Raw genomic sequence first — 17,003 nt, forward strand, 5'->3', positions numbered from 1 at the left:
ACTTTTACCTCCCAAAAAAGTAACTTTCCCCTTAAAAAAGTGACTTCTCTCCTATCAAAATGAGATTTATCCACAAATGGAATTTTTTCTCTCCCAATGAATTGCTTTTCGTCCCCCTCAAAAATGACTTTTCTTCCCCCAAAAAGCCTTTTAATCACATTTTATTTCACAGAAAAAAAAAGAACCTTTACCTCACAAGGAACATTTCCCTCACAAAATTGTTATTTTCTTCCTATAAAGTGATGTTTTTGTCACAAAAATGGCTTTTTCCTTCCAAAATTGGACCTTTTTTTCATGAGAATGAACTTTTCCCACACAAATAGTGACTTTTTTCCCTCACAAAAAGGACATTTTCTTCACAAAAAGGGACTTCTTCCTCACAAGAGTGACTTTTTTGTCACAAAAAGAAACTTTTTCTTCAGAAAAAATAACTTTTCCCTCACAAAAAGTGACTTTTTTCCCTCACGACTGAGTTTTTCCGCACAAAAAAGAACTTTTCCCTCACAAAAAGGAATCTTTTCCCCACAAAAAGTGACTTTTTCCTCAAAAAAAGCCACTTTTTCCTCAAGAAGGAACTTTTCCCTCACAAAGGCCTTTTGTGAGGGGGACTTTTTACCCCCCCAAAAAAAGACTTTCCCCTCTCTTTTTAGCGACTTTTTCCCTCACAAAAAAGCCACTTTTTTCTCACAAAAAGACACTTTTTCCTCACAAAAAGGAACTTTTCCTCAGAAAAATAAATTTTTTCCTGACCAGAAAGCGCCTTTTTTCCTCACAAGAGGAACTTTCTCCTCACAAAAGTGGACTATTTCCTCCCAAAAAAAGCATTTCCCCTCACTTTTTAGCGACTTTTTCCTTCACAAAACACCCACTTTTTCCCTCAGGGAAAAACGCCACGTTTTCCTCGCAAAAAGCGACCTTTTCCTCACAAAAAGAAAACTTTTCCTGACCAAAAAGTGAGTTTTTCCTCACGGGAAGAGCTTTCTCCTTACAAAAAGGTGACTCTTTCCTTCCCCTCAAAAAAAGTACTTCTCTTCACTTTTTAGCGACTTTTTCCCTCACAAAAACCCACTTTTCTACTCACAAAAAGCACAAAAAGCGACCTTATCCTCACAAAACGAAACTTTTCCTCACAAAAAGAAAACTTCCTCACCAAAAAGCGACTTTTTTCCTCACGGGAAGAACTTTCTCCTTACAAAAGGGGACTCTTTCCTTCCCCTCAAAAAAATCACTTCACTTTTTAGCGACTTTTTCCCTCACAAAAAACCACTTTTCTCCTCACAAAAAACACAAAAAGGCGACCTTATCCTCACAAAACGGAACTTTTCCTCAGAAAAAGAAAACTTTTCCTGACCAAAAAGCGACTTTTTTCCTGAGGCGAAGAACTTTTTCCTCACAAAAGGGGACCCTTTCCTCCCAGCAAGAAAACTTTCCCCTCACTTTTCAGCCACTTTTTCCCTCACAAAAAGCTCCTTTCCCCTCACAACTCGCCTCTCTTACCCTCCGCAGCGCTTCCCCCGCGGTCCCTCCCTCAGCCCGCCCCGGCGGGGGGCGCGGGCCGGGCCGTGCCGCGGGCGGCGGCGGCTGAGGAGGAGGAGGAGGAGGAGGAGCAGCAGCAGCAGCAGCAGCGGGGCCGCTCCGCTCGCTCCCGGCGAGCCCAACAAAGGCGGCGGGGCCATGGCGGGCCCCTCGCCCCGCTCCGAGCCGCCCTAAGCCCGCCGAGCACCGCCGCGATGTGGCCGGGCCGCGGCGGGAGGCGCTGGGCGCTGGCGCTGGCCCTGGCGCTGGCTCTGGGCGGCCGCTGCCCCGCCGCCCACAACGCCTCGGCCGGGCCCCCGCGCTGCCGCCGCCCCGCGCCCTGCGAGCGGCTCCGCTTCGGCGCCTGCCTGGGCTCGGCGCTGCCCTACACCGCCACCTCCACGCTGCTGGCCACCGACTCCGCCTCGCAGGAGGAGGCGCACGGGAAGCTGCTGCTCTGGTCCGGTACGGACGGGACGGTACCGGGAGCGGGGAGAGTGAGGGAGAGGCCCGGGATGGGGCTGGAGGGGGATGGGGAGCGGTGAAGGGCGGGGGAACGGGGGTTGGGGGGGAGCTTTGGGTGTAGTGTGGGGGGGCTGGGGATGGGTACACTATGGAGAAGCGCCTAACACAGGGCTGAGTATGAGTACAGTATGGAAAACTTTATAGCAAAGGGCTGGGGATGGGTACAGTATAGAAAACTTTATAGCAAAGGGCTGGGGATGGGTACAGTATAGAAAACTTTATATAAGAATGGGTATAGTGTAGAAAACTTTATAGCAAAGGGCTGGGGATAGGTACAGTATGGAAAACTTTATAGAGGGAGGCTGGGGATGGGTACACTATGGAAAACTTTATAGCAGGGGGCTGGGAATGGGTACAATATAGAAAACTTCATAGAGGGGGTTTGGGAATGGGTACAGTATAGAAAACTTTATATAAGAATGGGTACAGCGTAGAAAACTTTATAGCAAAGGGCTGGGGATAGGTACAGTATGGAAAACTTTATAGAGGGGGGCTGGGGATGGGTACAGTATGGAAAACTTCATAGAGGGGGTTTGGGGATGGGTACAGTATAGAAAACTTTATAGCAAAGGGCCAGGGATGGGTACAGTATGGAAAACTTTATAGCAGGGGGCTGGGGATGGGTACAGTATAGAAAACTTTATAGAGGGAGGCTGGGGATGGGTACAGTATAGAAAACTTTATAGAGGGGGGCTGGGGATTGGTACAGTATAGAAAACTATAGCAGGGGGCTTGGGAATGGGTACAGTATAGAAAACTTTATATAAGAATGGGTACAGTGTAGAAAACTTTATAGAGGGGGGCTGGGGATGGGTACAGTATGGAAAACTTCATAGAGTTTTACAGAAGAGTGGGTACAGTATGGAAAACTATAGCAAAGGGCCAGGGATGGGTACAGTATGGAAAAGTGTCTAACACAGGGCTGGGGATGGGTAGAGTGCAGAAAACTGTATAGAGGGGGAGTGGGGATAGGTAAAGTACAGAAAACTTTACAGCACAGGGCTGGGAATGAGTACAGTATAGAAAAGTGCATCCAAGGGGCTGGGGAATGAGTACAGTGTAGAAAACTGTGTAAGAAAACATTGTGGATGAGGTACAGCACAGAGGGCAGCTGTAGATTAGGGTACAGGTAATTTATGGGCTAGCACAGGCCCAGGGGTGGGTGCAGTATAGAAAACTCTCTAGTGGGGTGCAGGGGATGGGTACAGTATAGAAAACTGATTAAAAAGGGGCTGGGGATGGGTGGAGTGTAGAGGGGAGCAGTATAATGGGTGTCTGGGGATGGGGACGGTACAGAAAAATGTATAGGAGGGGAGAAAATGTAACGTGCAGGGGAGCAGGAGATTGGGGTGCAGGGACAGCAGGAGAGCCCCACAGAGGGGTCCCAGTGCCCTGTGGGGACAGCAGGAGAGCCCCACAGAGGGGTCCCAGCACTGTGGGGACAGCAGGAGAGCCCCACAGAGGGGTCCTGGCACTGTGGGGACAGCAGGAGAGCCCCACAGAGGGGTCCTGGCACTGTGGGGACAGCAGGAGAGCCCCACAGAGGGGTCCCAGAGCTGTGGGGACAGCAGGAGAGCCCCACAGAGGGGTCCCAGTGCTGTGGGGACAGCAGGAGAGCCCCACAGAGGGGTCCCAGAGCTGTGGGGACAGCACAAGAGCCCCACAGAGGGGTCCCAGTGCTGTGGGGACAGCAGGAGATGCCCACAGAGGGGTCCCAGTGCCCTCTGGGTGCTGTGGGGACAGCAGGAGATGCCCACAGAGGGGTCCCAGCACCGTGTGGGTGCTGTGGGGACAGCAGGAGGTGGCCGTGCCGGGGGTGGTGACGGTGCTGTCCCCTCCCCACAGGCCTGCGCAACGCCCCACGCTGCTGGGACGTCATCCAGCCCCTGCTCTGCGCCGTCTACATGCCCAAGTGTGAGGATGGGCAGGTGGAGCTGCCCAGCCAGACCCTGTGCCAGGCCACCCGGACTCCCTGCATCATCGTGGAGCGCGAGCGCGGCTGGCCCGACTTCCTCAAGTGCACCACCGACCGCTTCCCCGAGGGCTGCCCGGTACGGCGCGGGGACACGGGGATGGGGAGGGAAAGTCGCTCCCTGGAGCAGGAGAGGGGTGGTGTTGGGCAGTCTGGAGAAGGGAAGGCTCCAGGGAGAGCTTCCAGCGCATTCCAGGGCTTGAAGGGGCTCCAGGAGAGCTGGAGAGGGACTGGGGACAAGGTCTGGAGGGACGGGACACAGGGAATGGCTTCCCACTGGCAGAGGGATGGATGGGATCTTGGGAATTGGGAATTCCTGGCTGGAATGGAATTCCCAGAGCAGCTGTGGCTGCCCCTGCATCCCTGGAATGCCCAAGGCCAGGCTGGAGCAGCCTGGGACAGTGGGAGGTGTCCCTGCCATGGCAGGGGGGCACTGCAGGGGCTTTGAGGTCCCTTCCCACCCAACCATTCCACGATTCCATGGTGATTCCATGAAATCCAGCTGTCCAGAGGGGACTGATGTCCTTCTTGGCCGCTGGGTTGTCTCCTCCTCCCCTCACAGCCTCGTTTCCCCTCTGGCAGAACGAGGTGCAGAACATCAAGTTCAACAGCTCGGGGCAGTGCGAGGCGCCGCTGGTGAGGACGGACAACCCCAAGAGCTGGTACGAGGACGTGGAGGGCTGCGGCATCCAGTGCCAGAACCCGCTCTTCACCGAGAAGGAACACCGCGAGATGCACGTCTACATCGCCGCCTTCAGCTCCGTCACCATCTTCTGCACCTTCTTCACCCTGGTGAGACGCGCGCTCGCGCCGGGGTGGGGATGTCCTCCCCAAAACAGGCGCGGGCACCGAGCTGTGGCTTCCTCCTCCCCCTCCAGGCCACTTTTGTCGCTGACTGGAGGAACTCCAACCGCTACCCCGCCGTCATCCTGTTCTACGTCAACGCCTGCTTCTTCGTGGGCAGCATCGGGTGGCTGGCGCAGTTCATGGACGGCGCCCGCGAGGAGATCGTGTGCCGGGCCGACGGCACCATGAGGCTGGGCGAGCCCACGTGGGTGTCACCTCCTGTCCCCAAGGAGGGCTCTGGTGAGATCCCCGTCCTTCACCCTCAAAGGTGACTCTCGCCTCGCCTCTCCGCAGCTCCAACGAGACGCTGTCCTGCGTCATCATCTTCGTCATCGTCTACTACTCGCTGATGTCGGGTGTCATCTGGTTCGTCATGCTCACCTACGCCTGGCACACCTCCTTCAAAGCCCTGGGCACCACCTACCAGCCGCTGCTGGGCAAGACCTCCTACTTCCACCTCATCACCTGGTCCATCCCCTTCGTGCTCACCGTGGCCATCCTGGCCGTGGCGCAGGTAACGGGGTCACGCGGCGGCGTCTCGGGGTGACGCCCGCAGCTGGCTGACCTTCCTGTCCCTGTCACCGTCCCTGCCAGGTGGATGGTGACTCTGTCAGTGGCATCTGCTTCGTGGGCTACAAGAATTACCGCTACCGAGCCGGCTTCGTGCTGGCCCCCATCGGGCTGGTGCTCATCGTGGGCGGCTATTTCCTCATCCGGGGTAGGTGTGGCTCGGCTCTGGGAAGGGCAGGACGGGGTCACCGTGGCTGTCCCCACACGCTGAGCCCCTCATCCTCTCCCCCACAGGGGTCATGACGCTCTTCTCCATCAAGAGCAACCACCCCGGGCTGCTGAGCGAGAAGGCGGCCAGCAAGATCAACGAGACCATGCTGCGCCTGGGTGAGGCCTCCACCGGCGCCGTTCCCGAGGGAGTTGGAGTGGGAACGAGGATGTTTTGTCCCCTGAAGTCACACAGCTCCTTCCCAGGGGTGGTGGCAGCGGGGGACAAAGCTGTGCTGGTGCTGGTGCTGGTGGTGGTGGCACGGCCCCAGCGTGGCGTCTTTGTCTGGGCGTCGCTGGAGTTTGGCCTAACTGGGGATGTTCCTCTTCTCCTCCAGGCATCTTCGGCTTCTTGGCCTTCGGCTTCGTCTTCATCACCTTTGGCTGCCACTTCTACGACTTCTTCAACCAGGCCGAGTGGGAGCGCAGCTTCCGGGAGTACGTCCTGTGAGTGGCACGGGGACAGGGGGGTGACGGGCGCGCGGTGGCACCCGTGGGACAGCCCCGTGTCCCCCAGCGGCGGTGCCACCGCCATCTCCACGCCGCAGAACCGCGGGGTGTCCCCCTGCTCCTCACAGCCACCGTCCCCCGCAGGTGCGAGGCCAACGTGACCATCGCCACGCAGACCAACAAGCCCATCCCGGACTGCGAGATCAAGAACCGGCCCAGCCTCCTGGTGGAGAAGATCAACCTCTTCGCCATGTTCGGCACCGGCGTCTCCATGAGCACCTGGGTCTGGACCAAGGCCACCCTGCTCATCTGGAAGCGCACCTGGTGCAGGTGGGACTCCTCAGGGTGTCACCCCATCTCCCTGGAGCCCTTTCTGCTCCATCCAGGAGGGTGGGGAGAACATTCCCAACGTTGGAGGACATTCCCAGGTGTTTGTCCCTCGGCTCAGTGAGCTGCGGGCTCGCAGCAGCTCAGGAACGGGGTGGCCTCTCCGGTTTGGCCTTTGTGGGACACCTTCGTCCCCGGGGTGGGGAGCTGGGCAGGGTCCCTGTGCCACCAGCTGTGACAGTCCCCTCCGTGCCCTGCGTGTCCCCAGGCTGACGGGGCAGAGCGATGACCAGCCCAAGAGGATCAAGAAGAGCAAGATGATCGCCAAGGCCTTCTCCAAGCGCAAGGAGCTGCTGCGCGACCCGGGCCGGGAGCTGTCCTTCAGCATGCACACCGTGTCCCACGACGGCCCCGTGGGTACGTGCCGGGGCCAGGGGACGTCCCCAGCAGCCCCCTGATGTCCCCAAAGTCCCTCCCTTGACCAGATCCCCCCCTGTCCTGCAGCTGGTTTGGCCTTCAACATCAACGAGCCGTCGGCCGACGTGTCCTCGGCGTGGGCTCAGCACGTCACCAAGATGGTGGCCAGGAGAGGAGCGATCCTGCCCCAGGACATCTCCGTGACACCCGTGGCGACACCTGGCAAGTCCTTGGGGACCTGGAGGGGGATCTGTGGGCTGGGGGTGTCGGGGGTGCGGATCTGGGGGGTGGTGACGGGGCACAGGCCGCTCACAGCCACCTCACCCCAGTGCCACCAGAGGAGAGAGCCAACCTGTGGGTGGTGGAGGCCGACGTGTCCCCGGAGCTGCAGAAGCGCGGCGGCCACAAGAAGAAGCGGAGGAAGAAGAAGAAGAAGAAGGAGGTGAACCCAGACCCCGAGCGCTGCCTGGGGGGCTCCTCCGTCCCTCGCCTGCCTCGCCTGCCCCCCCAGCCCTGCCTGGTGGCTTTTGCCCCCGATGTCCAGCCCGACGCCGCCTTCCCCGGGCAGAGCCGCAGAGCCGAGGTCTTGCACGTGATCAGCAACCCCTTCTGCCCCGAGAGCGGCGCCGAGGAGAGCCCCGGTGCCGGGCGCTGGCAGCACAACGGGGGCTCCCTGTGGCCACCCCAGCCCTGGCCAGGGCCAGCCAGGACTCAGGGCCGCCGGGCAGGGCTGGCCCCCATCCACTCCCGGACCAACCTGGTGGACGCGGAGCTGCTGGAGCCCGACTCGGACTTCTGACGCCAGCGGGATTTGTGGGGACAGCTGGGGTGAGAGCCGAAGGTGAGGGGACACGCCAGGATCCATCCCAAATATTCCATCAGCCTGAGCACATTCCCATTTCTCCCTTTCGGAGGATTCATCTCCGTGCACTTCCCAGCCCGGAGAGGGTTTGGGATTCCCTCCGGAATCACCGGGAGAAAGGAGCTGTCGGTGGAACAACCCCCGGCTCCCCCAGGGATTTAAGGACCAGGGGGAGGTTTGGGGACAGCCTAGATCAGGGTAGATTTGGGGCAGCTCTGCCCCACACACAGCTAGAGGTACGTAGAGCTCACCCCCACTTGTGCCAATAGCGAATTTTGAAAAATTCCTGATTTTTTTTTTAATGTTTCTATGGCGATGCCTCTGCTCGGGGTGAGCCCACTCACCCTGGTGTGCTCCCCTATTTTTGGGATCACCCCAAATCCCTTCCAACACCCCAAAGTGCCTTCCAGCTCCCCAAATCAGGATTAGTGGGGTGGCAGCACCAGGGAGATGGGACACCCCAAAAAAACCTCGAGGTGAAGCAGGGTCAGCAACCCCCCCACCCAGAGCAAAGCTTTTTATTATTTTTTTAGGATAAAAAAAAAAATAAAAATAAAAATAAAATAAACATCGAGTCACAGCAAACCCAGCCGAGCCCTGAGGCAGGAGGGCTCCAATCCCTGCTGGTGTTTGGATTTTCCCTGTTTTTATTAAGTCCTGGTAGACTCCTGGCTTTTATTTTTAATTTTTTTTTTAATTTTTCTTACTATCCCAGTGACCTCCACGGGTTCATTTTTGCTGTGTAAAAGAAAAAAAAAAAAACAAAACTCCTGTATCAGTATTAAATTTACAGATTTTCAATCCCAGTGGCTGCTCTGGGCTCTTTTGGGGTGGGAAAACATTTTTTTGGGGGGGGGGTGGGTTGTCCTTTCTCCTTAAAACTCTCCTGTTTAAAAACTGCTTTAAAGTGTTTTAAAGTGCTAGAAAACACCTTAAAAACCACTTTAAAGTGTTTTAAACTGCTTGAAAACACCTTAAAAACCACTTTGAAGTGTTTCAAACTGCTTTAAAGCACTTTAAAAACTGCTTTAAAGTATTTTAAACTGCTTTAAAGCACCTTAAAATCTGCTTTAAAGTGCTTTGAACCCCCTGTTCCTCCTGCAGGAGGGGCTGGAAATGCCTGTGGGGACACTTTTGGGGACAGCTGGGCACTTTTGGGGACAACTGGCCTCAAACTGGGAGCACTGGTGGCACCATGAGCTAAAATATCCCCCCAAAACCCCCCAAATTTGGGGCTTCCCAAATTTTGGGGGGCTGCTGGGCAGGGTCCCACTGAGGCATCCAAAGTTTCCCATGGTGCTGGTGCTTTTTTTGGGTGGGAAAATGCTGCTTTTGGAAAAAAAATCCTTTTATTTTGCTTGCAGCTGCATATTTTGGTTATCCTGCAAACCAGACCCTAAAATTTAGGTGGAATTGGTCAGTGAAAATTGCATTTTTCCAGTGTTTTTTTTAAATCTTTTTTGGCTGACCCGAAGTCAAAGCTGGATTGTCTGGGATGAAACAAAATATTTCTCTTTATCTCTCTTTTTTTGGGCCTTTTTTGTTGTTGTTGTTGTTGGGTTTTTTGGGGTTTTTTTTCTTTCTATATGTTTTATTAAAATTATAAATCCCTGGATGGTGCAGCCTGGTCATGAGGAAATGACAGCTGCAGAAAAATGGGATTGCAGGAATCAAATGGCCAAAAATCATCCTAAAATCACCCCATAAATCATCCTAAAATCACCCCAAAAATCATCCTAAAATCACCCAAGATTCATCAAAAAAATCACCCAAAAATTACCCCAAATCCCCCCAAAATTACGCAAAAATAATCCAAAAAACATCATAAAATCACCCAAAATTCATCCAAAAATCACCCAAAAAATAATCCAAAAATCACCCAAACATAATCCTCAAATCACACAAAAATCACCCAAAAAATGTCCAAAAATCACCTAAAAATCATCAAAAGATTCATCCAAAAATCATCCCCAAATCACCCAAAAATCATCCAAAAATCACCCAAAAATTAATCCAAAAATCACCACAAAATTACGCAAAAATAATCCAAAAATCATCATAAAATCACCCAAAAATAATCAAAAAATCACCCAAAAATCCAAAATTCATCCAAAAATCACCCCAAAATCACGAAAAAAATCATCCAAAAATCACCCAAAAGTAATCCAAAAATCACCCAAACCTAATCCCCAAATATCAAAAAAATCTCCCAAAATTCATCCAAAAATCACCGCAAATCGCCCAAAACTCATCCAAAAATCACCCAAAAATTAATCCAAAAATCACCCAAACATCCCAAAATTCATCCAAAAATCACCACAAAATCACCCAAAAATCATCCAAAAAATCATCCCCAAATCATCCAAAAAATCATCCAAAAATCACCCAAAAATAATCCAAAAATCACCCAAACATAATCCCCAAATATCAAAAAAATCTCCCAAAATTCATCCAAAAATCACCGCAAATCGCCCAAAACTCATCCAAAAATCACCCAAAAATTAATCCAAAAATCACCCAAACATCCCAAAATTCATCCAAAAATCACCACAAAATCACCCAAAAATCATCCAAAAAATCATCCCCAAATCATCCAAAAATCACCCAAAAATCATCCCAAAATCATGCAAGAATCACCCAAAAATAATCCAAAATCACCCAAACATAACCCCAAATATCAAAAAAATCTCCCAAAATTCATCCCAAAATCTCCCAAAGTTCACCCAAAAATCATCCAAAAATCACCCCAAAATTGTCCAAAAAACACCTAAAAATCATCCAAAAATCATCCCCAAATCACCCAAAAATCATCCAAAAATCACCCAAAAATAATCCAAAAATCACCCAAACATAATCCCCAAATATCAAAAAAATCTCCCAAAATTCATCCCAAAATCATCCAAAAACAACCCCAAAATCATCCCAAAATCATGCAAGAATCACCCAAAAATAATCCAAAATCATCCAAAATTCATCCCCAAATATCAAAAAAATCTCCCAAAATTCATCCAAAAATCTCCCAAAGTTCACCCAAAATCATCCAAAAATCACCCCAAAATTGTCCAAAAAACACCTAAAAATCATCCAAAAATCAGCCCCAAATCACAAAAAAATCATCCAAAAATCACCCAAAAATAATCCAAAAATCACCCAAACATAATCCCCAAATATCAAAAAAATCTCCCAAAAATCATCCAAAAATCATCCAAAAATCATCCAAAAACAACCCCAAAATCATCCCAAAATCATGCAAGAATCGTCCCAAAATCACACAAAAATCACCTGAAATTCATTCAAAAATCACCCAAAAATACAAAATTCATCCCAAAATCACACAAAAATCACCCAAAAATCATCAAAAAAATCATCCCCAAATCATCCAAAAATCACCCAAAAATCATCCAAAAATTAATCCAAAAATCACCCAAAAATTATCCAAAAATCAACCAAAAATAATCAAAAAATCACCCAAACATAATCCCCAAATCTCACAAAAATCCCCCAAAGTTCATCCAAAAATCACCTAAAAATCATCCAAAAATCACCTAAAAATCATCCAAAAATCACCCAAAAATCATATAAAAATCTCACAAAAATCACCCAAAAATCATCCAAAAATCACCTAAAAATCATCCCAAAATCACCCAAATTTACATCAAACCTCCCTCCACTTTGTTTCGTGGGACAACCCAAACTCTGCTGTGGATCTGCCTCTCAAGGAAAAGAAATTTGCTTTTTCCAAGGCTGATTTTTCCCAGTTTTTTTCCCCAGATTTTCAGGGAAACCCATCCCAGGCTGGAGGGAAGGAGCCAGCCCAGTTCTCACAGAGCCCAAATTGTTGGAATTTTTGGGGGTGCTGCTTTTCCTGGTTTTTCCCAGGAAAACGCTGAGAATCTCTGGATTTTGGGAATGTTCTTTAAGAGGTGAGGAAAATCCCAGGCTCATGGTCAGGATTTTGCCTTGGTCAAAACAACTTGGTGGGATTTTTGTGGGATTTGTGGCACTGGAAATGATAAATTTTGGAGAATTTCTCCATCTCCAGGTCAGCACAAGCTCCTCTAAGCAGAAGAGAAGGATCAGTTTTGGGATTTTGCTTTGGTCAAAACAACCTGGTGTTTTTTTTGTGGGATTTGTGGCACCAGGAAATGATAAATTTTGAGAATTTCTCCATCTCAGGTCAGCACAAGCTCCTCTCCTCAGCAGAGGAGGATCAGGGTCAGGATTTTGTCTTGGTCAAAAGAACCTGGTGGGTTTTTTGTGGGATTTGTGGCACTGGAAATGATAAATTCTGGAAGATTTCTCCATCTCTGGTCAGCACAAGCTCCTCTAAGCAGAAGAGAAGGATCAGGGTTGGGATTTTGCTTTGGTCAAAACAACCTGGTGGGATTTTTGTGGGATTTGTGGCACTGGAAATGATAAATTTTAAAGGATTTCTCCATCTCCAGGTCAGCACAAGCTCCTCAGTGGAGAAGGATCAGGGTTGGGATTTTGCCTTGCTCAAAACAACCTGGTGGGTTTTTTGTGGAATCTGAGATGATAAATTTTGGAAGATTTAGAGAAGATTTTCTCCATCTCCAGGTTGGCACAAGCTCCTCTGAGTAGAAGAGAAGGTTCAGGGTTGGGATTTTGCTTTGGTCAAAACAACCTGGTGGGATTTTGTGGAATCTGAGATGATAAATTCTGGAAGATTTCTCCATCTCAGGTCAGCACAAGCTCCTCTCCTCAGCAGAGGAGGATCAGGGTCAGGATTTTGTCTTGGTCAAAAGAACCTGGTGGGTTTTTTGTGGGATTTGTGGCACTGGAAATGATAAATTTTGGAAGATTTCTCCATCTCAGGTCAGCACAAGCTCCTCTCAGCAGAAGAGAAGGATCAGGGTTGGGATTTTGCTTTGGTCAAAACAACCTGGTGGTATTTTTGTGGGATTTGTGGCACCAGGAAATGATAATTTTTAAAGGATTTCTCCATCTCAGGTCAGCACAAGCTCCTCTTCTCAGCGGAGAAGGATCAGGGTTGGGATTTTGCCTTGCTCAAAACAACCTGGTGGGTTTTTTGTGGAATCTGAGATGATAAATTTTAGAAGATTTAGAGATTTTCTCCATCTCCAGGTCAGCACAAGCTCCTCTCAGCAGAAGAGAAGGATCAGGGTTGGGGTTGGTCAAAACAACCTGGTGGGTTTTTTCTGGGATTTGAGATGATAAATTCTGGAAGATTTCTCCATCTCAGGTCAGCACAAGCTCCTCCAAGCAGAAGAGAAGGATCAGGGTTGGGATTTTGCTTTGGTCAAAACAACCTGGTGGGATTTTTGTGGGATTTGTGGCACTGGAAATGATAAATTTTAAAGGATTTCTCCATCTCCAGGTTGGCACAAGCTCCTCTCAGTAGAAGAGAAGGATCAGGGTTGGGATTTTGTCTTGGTCAAAACAACCTGGTGGGTTTTTTGTGGCACCAGGAAATGATAAATTCTGGAAGATTTCTCCATCTCAGGTCAGCACAAGCTCCTCTCCTCAGCAGAGGAGGATCAGGTTTGGGATTTTGTGTTTGTCAGGGGTTTGTAAAACATCCTGGGGTCTTTTTGTGGGATCTGTGGCACCAGGAAATGATAATTTTTAAAGGATTTCTCCATCTCAGGTCAGCACAAGCTCCTCTCCTCAGCAGAGGAGGATCAGGGTCAGGATTTTGTCTTGGTCAAAACAACCTGGTGGGTTTTTGTGGGATCTGAGATATTAAATTTTAGAAGATTTCTCCATCTCAGGTCAGCACAAGCTCCTCTCCTCTGCAGAACTGTGGTGCTGCAGGAGCTGTGACTTTTCCTTCTCTCACAGTGCCAGTGCCAGGAGAGGGACATTGCTCCAGCTTCAAATCCTTCCCTCTTTCCAAGAGTTCCAAAGGCTCTTCCGAGCCTGGAATGGGCCCTGAGCCGGAGTTTTGTGATCCTGGAGTGCTGCAGAGTCAGATCCCGATTCTGCTTCAGCACCAGCAGCTTGAGTTCGGTGTGGTCAGGAATTGTCCTCATCACACTCCAGGCTCACAGGGATGTGCTGCTTTTCCTTTAATTCCAATCCCCTCTGGAATTCCTGCTCTTTCTTCCCTGAAATCTTCCTTCAGCCTCTCAGGTGCTGCTGCTTCCATCTCTCCTCTCCCTCCTGATTTTTGGGGAGGTTTCTGTGGATTCCTTCTCTCTCTCTCTCCGCTCCTCCGGCTCATCCCAAACATCTCAAACCAAGGGCTTGAGGATTGGACACTTGAGGATTGGAACTGATGCTTGAGAATTAAGAATTAATTAAGCTCTCACCCACTAACAGCTCCAAGTTCTCTCAGGGCCGCTCTCAATAAATAACAATAATAAAAGGATGGGTTTGCGCTCTGTAAGAGGCACATTCCCGGAGAAGCGGATTTAGAAAATGTGGTTTATTACGGGTTTGTGCCTTTAGGCAGAGCTCTGTGGCCGGCAGGCCTGGCAGGACAGCAAGTCCCAGGTTTTTGGATGACACGTTCCTCGTGCCAGGATGTTGTGGCTCCTCTTTTCCATGGATTTTCCTGGCACACCAGGCCCTGGGGAGCTGCCCAGCCTGGCCATGGCACTGTGGGGACACCGAGCCCTGTGACTGATTGAGTCCAGAGAAGGAGCAAAGGAGCTGGGAAGGGTCTGGAGAATTCCTGAGGGAGATGGGAAGGGTCTGGAGAATTCCTGAGGGAGCTGGGAAGGGGCTGGAGAATTCCTGAGGAAGTTGGGAAGGGGCTGGAGAATTCCTGAGGGAGCTGGGAAGGGACTGGAGAATTCCTGAGAGAGATGGGAAGGGGCTGGAGAATTCCTGAGGGAGTTGGGAAGGGACTGGAGAATTCCTGAGAGAGATGGGAAGGGGCTGGAGAATTCCTGAGGGAGATGGGAAGGGACTGGAGAATTCCTGAGGGAGATGGGAAGGAGCTGGGGAATTCCTGAGGGAGATGGGAAGGGACTGGAGAATTCCTGAGGGAGCTGGGAAGGAGCTGGGGAATTCCTGAGGGAGATGGGAAGGGGCTCATCCCAGAGAAAAGGGGGATCAGGGGGAATTTCTGGCTCTGCACAACTCCCTGCCAGGAAGGGACAGCCGGGGGGGATTTGGGATCTTATCCCAGGGAATGGGGACAGGAGGAGAGGGAACGGCCTCAGGATGGGCCAGGGGAGCCTCAGGGTGGGCAGCAGCAGGAATTTCCCCATGGAAAGGGTGGCCCTGGAAGTGCCCAGGGAGGTTTGGAGTGCCCATCCCTGGAGGTGTCCAAGGAAGGGCTGGAGGTGGCACCCAGCGCTCTGGGCTGGGGACATAAAGAAGGGATCAGGCACACCTTGGTCTCGATGGTCTTGAAGATCTTTTACAACCTCATGGATTCTGCGATTCTAAGGCTGAAAAACTGAAAATTCACCAAAATGTGAAAAAAAGAACCAAATGCCTTCACGGGCCGGCTGTATCCGCGCGGACTACAACTCCCATCAACCCCCGCGCGGCCCCGCGAGGAGGCGGGGCGCGGCGCCGCGCCGCAGGGGCTGCCGGGAGTTGTAGTCGCGACGGGGCGGAGCGCTGGCGGGAGGACTGCATGTCCCGGCATGCAGTGCGGCGGCGAGCGCGGCGGGGCGGAGCGGGGCGGGGCCGGCGGCCCTGAGGGAGCCGGAGCCGGAGCCGGAGCAGTCGGCGGCGATGTCGGTGCAGGTGGCGGTGGCCGCGCCCGCCGTGGAGCTGAAGGAGCTCGGCGGCCCCATGGATAAGGCGGCGGGGCCGCCGTGCGAGCCTGTGAGCGCTCACGCAGCCGGGCACGGCGTGGCGGCGGCGGCTCCCGCCTGCCCCGTGCCGGGCGCCGAGCGTGAGGCGGCCCCGGCCCCCTCCGCCGAGCGGCCTCCGGGGAGCGGCTGCCCCGGGCTGTCCTCGGCCGCCGGGCTGTCCTCGGCCGCCGCCAAAGTGCCGCAGGCTTCGGCCATGAAGAGGAGCGACCCGCACCACCCTCAGCACCGGCACCGCGACGCCGGCGACAGCGGCGGCGCCGCGGCCGAGGCGCTCGTGAGCCCCGACGGCACCGTCACCGAGGCGCCGCGCACGGTCAAGAAGGTAACGGGGCCGGGCACCGGGAGAGCCTCCCCGGCGGGGCTGTGCGGGACATCCCCGCGGCTACAAGCCCGCAGCGGGCAGGGAGAACCGGTCCGGGGCTCCGGGACGCGGCGCTGCCTCCGGCGGGCAGGGGCCGGCCCGGTGCGGGGGTCCGCGGTACGCGGGAGGTGTCGGTGACCCCTCAGGTGCTGCCGTGACCGCGGGGGTGCTCCGGGGCTGTGGCTGCGTTTTGGGGGTGTGTTGTGCCATGGCTCAGGGGGTCTGTCTGCGCCTTGTCCTTCGCCGTGTCTGACATGTGGGGACGTGTGGGGTGACACTGGGTGCGTTTACACCCTGTTCATGTGCCCAGGGGTGACACTGGGTGTGTTTACACCCCGTTCATGTGCCCAGGGGTGACACTGGGTGCGTTTACACCCCGTTCATGTGCCCAGAGGTGACACTGGGTGTATTTACACCCCGTTCCCGCACCCCCAGGTGACACTGGGTGCGTTTACACCTCGTTCCTCCCTCCTCAGGTGACACTGGGTGCATTTACACCTCGTTCCTCCCTCCTTAGGTGACACTGGGTGCGTTTACACCCCATTCCTGCACCCCAAAGGTGTCACTGGGTACCCATTCCTGCCCCCCCAGGTGTCACTGGGTGTATTTACACCCCGTCCCGCACCCCTAGGTGACACTGGCTCTGTTTACACCCCATTCCCACACCCCAGGTGTCACAGGGTGCGTTTACACCCCGTACCTGCCCACCAAAGGTGACACTGGGTGGGTTTACAGCCCGTTCCTGCCCCCCCAGGTGACTCTGGGTACCTTTACACCCTGTTCCCACACCCCAGGTGTCACGGGGTGCGTTTACATCCCATTCCCGTCCCCCTAGGTGTCACTGGGTACCCATTCCTGCCCCTCCCAGGTGTCACTGGGGACCTTTACACCCCGTTCCCTCACCCCTAGGTGACACTGGGTGTGTTTACACCTCATTCCCGTCCCCCCAGGTGTCACTGGGTGCCTTTACACCCCATTCCTGCCCCTCAAGGTGTCACTGGGTGCCTTTACACCCCATTCCTGCCCCCCCAGGTGTCACTGGATACCCATTCCTGCCCCTCAAGGTGTGAGTGGGTGCCTTCACACCCCATTCCTGCCCCTCAAGGTGTCACTGGGTGCCTTTACACCCCATTCCTGCCCCTCAAGGTGTCACTGGGTGCCTTTACACCCCATTCCTGCTCCTCAAGGTGTCAC

The 17,003-nt window shown here is 52.7% G+C and overlaps 2 protein-coding genes across 3 annotated transcripts in view; both read left to right on the plus strand.

Annotated features, from left to right (window-relative positions):
- Positions 1 to 1,491: 1,491 nt before the first annotated feature.
- LOC131591432 (protein smoothened-like) lies at positions 1,492 to 8,491 on the plus strand. Of its 2 annotated transcripts, XM_058862135.1 has the most exons (13): positions 1,492 to 1,980; positions 3,886 to 4,091; positions 4,595 to 4,804; positions 4,891 to 5,063; positions 5,153 to 5,372; positions 5,453 to 5,576; positions 5,663 to 5,755; positions 5,974 to 6,082; positions 6,230 to 6,415; positions 6,681 to 6,829; positions 6,917 to 7,051; positions 7,159 to 7,271; positions 7,398 to 8,491. In XM_058862135.1, the coding sequence occupies exons 1-13, from the start codon at positions 1,731 to 1,733 to the stop codon at positions 7,626 to 7,628; spliced, it is 2,199 nt and encodes a 732-aa protein (XP_058718118.1). In that variant the 5' UTR covers positions 1,492 to 1,730; the 3' UTR covers positions 7,629 to 8,491. The 2 variants fall into 2 exon arrangements, with proteins under 2 accessions (XP_058718118.1, XP_058718117.1); XM_058862134.1 differs by having other exon boundaries at positions 1,563 to 1,980; positions 7,159 to 8,491.
- Positions 8,492 to 15,301: 6,810 nt separating this feature from the next.
- Positions 15,302 to 17,003, plus strand: part of LOC131591433 (putative adenosylhomocysteinase 3) — a 69,718-nt gene continuing 68,016 nt past the window's right edge. The window contains exon 1 of the mRNA XM_058862137.1: positions 15,302 to 15,770. Coding sequence (XP_058718120.1) covers positions 15,366 to 15,770 — 405 coding nt within the window. The 5' untranslated portion in view covers positions 15,302 to 15,365. The remainder of the gene's footprint in view (positions 15,771 to 17,003) is intronic.

Source organism: Poecile atricapillus, chromosome W (genome assembly GCF_030490865.1).
Source record: "Poecile atricapillus isolate bPoeAtr1 chromosome W, bPoeAtr1.hap1, whole genome shotgun sequence".
NCBI lineage: Eukaryota > Metazoa > Chordata > Aves > Passeriformes > Paridae > Poecile > Poecile atricapillus.